The 7,274-nt window shown below is 37.1% G+C and overlaps 1 protein-coding gene across 2 annotated transcripts in view; it reads right to left on the reverse strand.

Annotated features, from left to right (window-relative positions):
- Positions 1-7,274, reverse strand: part of TNKS2 (tankyrase, TRF1-interacting ankyrin-related ADP-ribose polymerase 2) — a 67,310-nt gene that overhangs the window by 49,829 nt on the left and 10,207 nt on the right. For both annotated transcript variants that reach the window (XM_011947845.1, XM_011947846.1), the window contains exons 2-3: positions 4,973-5,197; positions 953-1,048 (exon numbers count right to left, since the gene is read on the reverse strand). In XM_011947845.1, coding sequence (XP_011803235.1) covers positions 953-1,048; positions 4,973-5,197 — 321 coding nt within the window. The remainder of the gene's footprint in view (positions 1-952; positions 1,049-4,972; positions 5,198-7,274) is intronic.

Here is a 7,274-nt window from a genome sequence, read left to right on the forward strand (position 1 = left end):
ATTGACTGCCAAGGCAACGCTTCTTTTGAGGCCCAAGATTTAAAAAACAAAAATAAAAGCATGGAATAACATGGATTACTAAAGGAGAAAATGAACACTGATTGATAGTCACAATAACAGTGCACACTTCTAGAAGTCTTTTCAAGAAGTCTAAATTTTCTCAGCAATGGTAGAAGAAAAAACACAAAAACCAGGCACAAAGCTCACAGCAAAGCCCCTTAGGCTCTTGACTTTAGATTAGGTATGATTCTAGTCATCACAAGGTAGATAAGAATATGGTAAATAATATGGCTGAGTTGCTAAGAGGAAAGCACACTGACAAGGGAGATAATACGTGAAGTGGATACAACTCAGGAAAGCTTGTCAATCTAAACTACAGCTTATGCATAGCAATAGGTTCCAAGGACATAAATATGTTACAGCAGAGTACAACTAGCATTCTTCATGGTACCGAAACGAGTGTGCCTAGAATTCTCTTCTGAATGGCTAGTGCTTTTTGAAAGGATTCCATCAAAAATTATTAAAATACATTAAAAAAAACAGTACAGCTTGAATATCCCTTATCTGAAATGCTTAAAACCAGAAGTGTTTTGAAGTTTGGATTAGAAATACTCAACCTGTATATAAAGGGGCAGGCATAAGTTATTTGAAAAACTCAGGGGTATTTAAGAAATAACCTGAATATACTACAGCAACATACAATTATCCATTACCCTCACTCCCAATAAGGTAACAATGACATATGTAAACATCAATTAGAAAAGAAAAAGAAAGCTTTATTTTTCTTAGAGGAGAATCAAATGTCAGCTATCTAGATGTAGAAAAGGAAAGCTACTGAACTGATACTATTTTAAAAATCTAGCTGAGGTCATAAATCACAGGAGGCAAATTTCCTACCTGGCAAGCTTGTTCTTTACAGGCTTCCTGGAATAACCAGAGTATACAGACTTACCAGTAAGCACTGCTTTGGCAGATGGATCTGCTAAATCCAATGCTGTCCTTCCATCTGTATTTCGGATGGTTGGCTCAGCTCCATGCTGTAAGAGCACTGCAAAATAGCAACACTATTTTGAAGTTCAATGGTAATTTTAACAACTTGATTTTAGTAAATCATTTTCTCAAGAATTCTGATCCAGCAAAGTCTCAAAGTTGTTTAAAGACCTTTTGTATCTTGTCAGAATGGGAATGTTACATTTTAAATATAAAAATAATACATAAAGTATTCTATTATTTAATGCATTAAAGACACATTAAATAAGTTCCCCTTCAGTTCAAAGTAGATTTTCCTTTGCTATTTATACAGCTGGTGACAAGTGACTAAGGATAGGTAAGAATGTATAAGGGGAAAAAAAGGCAAGTGTGCTTGAAAGCTTCTTTTCTCACTCCAAAAGAACACTGCTTATGCTAGAGAGACTGTTCATCATGACAGAAATAAAATGTCTAAAGCTATAGATAGCCTGGGAACAGAGATCTGTAGAATTTTTAAGAAAAAAAAAATCACACAGGTAAATTCTTTTTTAAAAAACACAAACAAAAAACTGAATAGCTTCTTTATGCTTTCAACAAATTCTGCAAGGTCATCAGTCATTATCTTTCTATTCTTCAGGAAGGCTGAATAATCAACAGGAGGCTGCTTGTATTCGTCCACTATTGAAACCATAATACAATGCACTTGTAAGGTGCAAGGTAAAGAGTCTAAAGAGTGGAGTATGTGCATTGAAACGAAGGTGCAAATTACTCCTTACAAGGACAATTTTTCTTTGGAAAAATCTTAACTGAGGGATATATAAATAAGGGTTGCTAGCTGAGCAGTTAGTTTTTTGAGGTTAACTACACTGAATTTTAAGTTAAAATCCAAATACCCTTAGTAGGGTTAACCTACCGCAAATCAAAACTACTACATTATGATTCAAGGCACATAAAAAGAGAAGTCTTGGCTGGGTGCGGTGGCTCACGCCTGTGATCCCAGCACTTTGGGAGGCCAAGGCAGGAGGATCACGAGGTCAAGAGACAGAGACCATCCTGGCTAACATGGTGAAACTCTGTCTCTACTAAAAATACAAAAAATTAGCTGGGCATGGTGGCGGGCACCTGTAGTCCCAGTTACTTGAGAGGCTGAGACAGGAGAATAGTGTGAACCCGGGAGGTGGAGCTTGCAGTGAGCGGAGATAACACCACTGCACTCTAGCCTGGGCGACGGAGCAAGACTCCGTCTGAAAAAAAAAGAGAAGTCTTGTGTTTTGTTCTGTACTACATTATTATTTGTATTATTATGAAGATATTCCAGTATACTCTCTAAATAAGGAGCTGGAGGAAGACAGGCAAATATGTGCAGAAAGGAAGCTTAGTTGCTGTTCTTTGATAGGGTGAATTTCCATTCTGCTCTACTCCTATATATACCAGTGCTGTTCAACAGAAATAAACATGAGCCACATAAATAATTTAACATTTTCTAGTAACTACATTAAAAAAAGAAACAGTTCAAATTAATTTGAATACACTTCACCTAATCCATCCAAAAATTCAATATTTACATTTATATTATAATCAATATAAAAGTAGATATTTTACTTTTATTTGTACTAAGTCTCTAAAATGTGGTATGCTTTTTCCCCTTAGAGTACATCTCAATTCAGACATTTCAAGCTCTTAGCTACCATACTGGATAGTGCAGATTATAACTACCTTTGGAAAACTCTACATTATTAAAACTAATTAATTATATGTCTAAGATTCTGAGGTACCAGAGATGGGTTATGTGGTAAAAATGATGTATTTGAATGTAGGCCAGGAACAATTTAAGATAACATACAGAAAAGGAGAATTGGACAGAGGTAACTAGGAAATCCATTTCACATCTTTATAAATGACCTAATTTAAACCAAGCTGGTGAGGCTGACATAAACAGTGATTTGGGATGCTGGGGACGATGAGGTCCAATTTAAGTCTAGCATAGAACACCTGGACTTTTTCTAGTGCACTGAACTCACTTTCTATCTGTTAAGGATTTCAACTGTCCCTGTTTTACATCAGGAAATAATGGATTAAGGTGGCAATGAGTCCAAAATCCTTGAATTTGTTTGTCTCACAAAAGTAAATACCAGGTTAATAAAAATTCTCAAAAAGCCTTCTCATATACTATAAAATTTTCTTACTTATCCTGTCATTTCTACTCTCCTATAACCCTATAATTCAGTAGCTATCATTTCTCACCTGGGTAACTTCACAGTTTCCTAACTGGTATCCTTGATACCATCCATCCTACACAGTCCCCATGTGTCACTTAATGACAGGGATATATTTTGAGAAATGCCTTGTTAGGTGAGTCCATCATTGTGTCAACACCAGAGTATGTTTACACAAACCCAGATGGTACAGTCTACCAAACACCTAGGCTACATGGTATAGCCTATTCCTCCTAGGCTACAAACCTGAACAACATGTCACTGTACTGAATACTGCAGGCAACTATAATACAATGGCAAGTATATCTGTAACTAAATATGTCTAAATATAGTATAAAAGATAAGAAATGGTATATCTGTATAGCACATTTACCATGAATGGAGCTTGCAGGGCTGGAAGCTGCTCTGAGTTAGTCAGTGAGTAAGTGATGAGTGAATGTGAAGGTCTAGGATATTATAGGACATCATTGTAGACTCTACATAAACACTGTACACTTACAGTATATTATAGTACACCATTGTAGACTCTACATAAACACTGTACACCTCTTAGCTATGCAAATTTATTTTAAAAATGTATTTCTTCAATAATTAGCTTACTGTAACCTTTTTACATTATAAACTTTTAGTTATAAAAACATTTTGAATTTTGTGATAACAACTTAAAACAAACATTATATACAGCTACACAAAAGTATTTTCTTTATGTTTTATTTTATAAGCTTTTCTCTACTCAAAAAAATTTTTTTACAACTTTTCTGTTAAAAACTAAGATATAGACACACATATTAGCTAGGCCTACATAGGCTTAGGATCATCAATATTACTGTCTTCCACCTCCACATCCTGTCCCACTGGAAGGTCTTTAGGGGCAAAATAACATACATGGAGTTGCCATCTCCTATAATAATGCCTTCTTCTGGAACACCTGCCTGAGGCTGTTTTACAGTTAACTTTTTTTTTAATTGCTGAGTATACTCAACAAAATTAAATCACAATAAAAAGTATAGTAAATATATAAACCAGTAACAAAGTTGGTTATTATCAAGTATTATGTAGTGTACATAATTTTATATGCTACACCTTTATATGACTGGCAGTGCATTCGGTTTGTTAACCCAGCATCACCACAAAAACTTGAGTAATGCCTTGTGCTATGAAGTTAGGACTGCTACAAAGTTAGTAGGTGGCAGGAATTTCTCAGCTCCATTATAATCTTATGAGACCACCCTTACGTATGTCGTCCATTTTGAAATGGAGTTACGTGGAGCATGATTGCATACTATGTACTCTTATCACAGTGTTCCCTTCCTCAAAAAAATCTTCAATATTCTACACTGCCTACATATACTAATATCAAGCTCCTTAACCTGGTATTTAAAGCTTTTTATAAAGAAATCCCCACCTACCTTTTTAACCCTTTCTTCACTGGAAAGACTCCAAAAAGTAGCGCCTTGACTTGATCTGCCAAGTCACTGTGCTCATTATCCTCTTAACACTCTCTGTTCCCTTCCACCATACCTTTAACTGGCTCTTTGTGTATTTTATCTCCCAAGAGAATGCAAGTTTCCAGAGAATAGGCACTTTGTATTCCATTCTCCAAAGAAATTTAGGCTCAGTACTACACACAAAAAGACACTCAGTAAATAGTAGTTAAATTAAATCATGGGATGTTCTTAAATATATAAATTCAGCTTGACAAAATTTGATGATATGAACAGATTAATTCAGTTCAGATTCAGAATAGTTACAACATTAGGAAGAGTCAGAAAAGTTAACAGTCTTACCAATACAAACATCAATCTTTCCTTTAATTGCAGCTTCATGGAGAGGAGTATAATTCCAATTATCTCGAGCATTGGGGTCTGCACCATGTCGCAAAAGGAGATTGACTACTTCAGCATGACCAAAAGAGCATGCATTATGAAGAGGAATAAGGCCCCCATCATCACGTGCTTGGACATTTGCACCATTCTGAAGCAAATATTCAACTACGTCTTTCCGCCCAAAACCTAGATGAAAACAAATTGTCCACACGTAAGTTCAACAAGGAAAAGATATCAAATTAGAGTAAGTACCATCCATGCTAAAATGTTTCAGGTTGAAAAATAACAACAGACTCAACAATTCAAGAACTAATTAATGGAAAGGTGATCAGAAATATATCAATAACTAACCTTAATGATAAAGCCAGAGTGACTCTCCACTAAGTAGCAGTGGTACCTAAGTAGTGCCTTGGGTGGTACTACTAGTACTAACCTCAAAGAAAGAGCACAAAATAAGTGACTGAAAGCTCAAAGTTCAAATGTTTTTCACTATACAATAGAGTTCTGTGTATTTAGTATGTATGCATTTTCAGATGTTCAAAGTATAAAACTTAAATACGTAAATCACAACCTTATGATACAGTGACAAAACTCTTGCTAGAATTCCTTTCCCACATCTATCTCATAGAACGTTTCTGCTAAACTGGGGGGACTGCGAGAAACAACAAAAAAAGATCCACTTACAGCTAATATTTGTCTCTGTAGTGAGACAGAAAGATAACCCCAGGCAAAAGTATAAAATCCAGTGTCTTCAAAGGAGTCCCTACTTTGTCACTTGCACAACACATATATAACTTCTTTCCATGTAGGAGGCCTCCTTTAGGTACCAACATTCCACAGTTCTGCTCAACTGCCCCCAAATAAAACAAAAAAAAGTCTGATAATTTATTTATACTGGTTTACAGATCTAGTACCAATGAGTTTCAATCTCTTATCACTCCTATATATTAGTACTTAAAATCTTTTTACACCTAGTTGTGAAATGACAAGGCTTTCAGGCATACGTTAAAGCAGATGGAGAGAGGTCTATAATGTGTTTGGGTAGACAGAAAGGAACTGCTCACTCCTCTGAAATTTCTCCATTCTATTCTTAAAGCCACCAAGTCTGACCGCAGTTCTTCCAAGATGACCAGCAATGAGAACAGTTAAGAAAGTAACGGTACAACCTTTCTAAGGTTGATGCCTGGGGTTGGCCTGGTTGCACCTGATGGAAGAGCTAAAGATAGTTAAAAAGATTAACTATTTTTGTTTTAACAGTGCTGGGCTCTGTGGTCACAAAGATGAGTATCTTTGTATCTTTGATTCTTCCCCCTCTCAAAGAGCTCATAATTTAAGATATGAAGATTTTAAATTTCAATACAATATAATTGCTACTATATATAAAGTGCTACTAGAGCTCAAAGAAGGGAACTCCTAAACTAGGGGAAAGCAGAGAACGGAAAAGACTTGCCTAAGGCGATTCCAGTGATGACACCTAAGCTGAAAGTTTCCAGAAAAATAAGGGATCATTAGGAAAATGAGAAGAGGAGGGAGAGGTGAGGGAAAGGAGATGAGCAAGAAAGAAACAATGTACACAGACATGGAGGTATGAAAGAATAAATGCTTGGGCTGGTCACAGTGGCTCATGCCAGTAATCCCAGCACTTTGGGAGACCCAGGTGGGCAGATCATGAGGTCAGGAGTTCAAGACCAGCCTGGTCAGCATGGTGAAACTCAGTCTCTACCAAAAATACAAAAAATTAGCCAGGTGTGGTGGCACATGCCTGTAATTCCAGCTACATGTGAAGCTGAGGAATGAGAATTGCTTGAACTCGGCAGGTGTAGGTTGCAGTGAGCCGAGATCACGCCACCGCCCTCCAGCCTGGGTAACAGAGTGAGACTCTATCTCAGAAAAAAAGAAAAAAAGGAAGAAAGAAAAGAAAAGAAAAGAACAAATGCTCCATAACAGCCAGGACACAGAATGCCAAAGTGGGCAGACGCTAGATCAGGAGAATGTCAGGCTGGCCGGGCGAAACCCAGCACTTTGGGAGGCGAGGCGGGTGGATCATGAGGTCAGGAGATCGAGACCATCCTGGTTAACATGGTGAAACTCTGTCTCTACTAGAAAAAAAAATACAAAAAATTAGCTGGGTGTGGTGGCACTCGCCTGTAATCCCAGCTACTCTTGAGGCTGAGGCAGAGAATTGCTTAAACTTGGGAGGCAGAGGTTGCAGTGAGCCAAGATTGCACCACTGCACTCCAGCCTGGGCGACAGAGCAAGACTC

The sequence above is a fragment of the Colobus angolensis genome, unplaced genomic scaffold, assembly GCF_000951035.1.
Source record: "Colobus angolensis palliatus isolate OR3802 unplaced genomic scaffold, Cang.pa_1.0 Scaffold270, whole genome shotgun sequence".
Classification (NCBI taxonomy): domain Eukaryota; kingdom Metazoa; phylum Chordata; class Mammalia; order Primates; family Cercopithecidae; genus Colobus; species Colobus angolensis.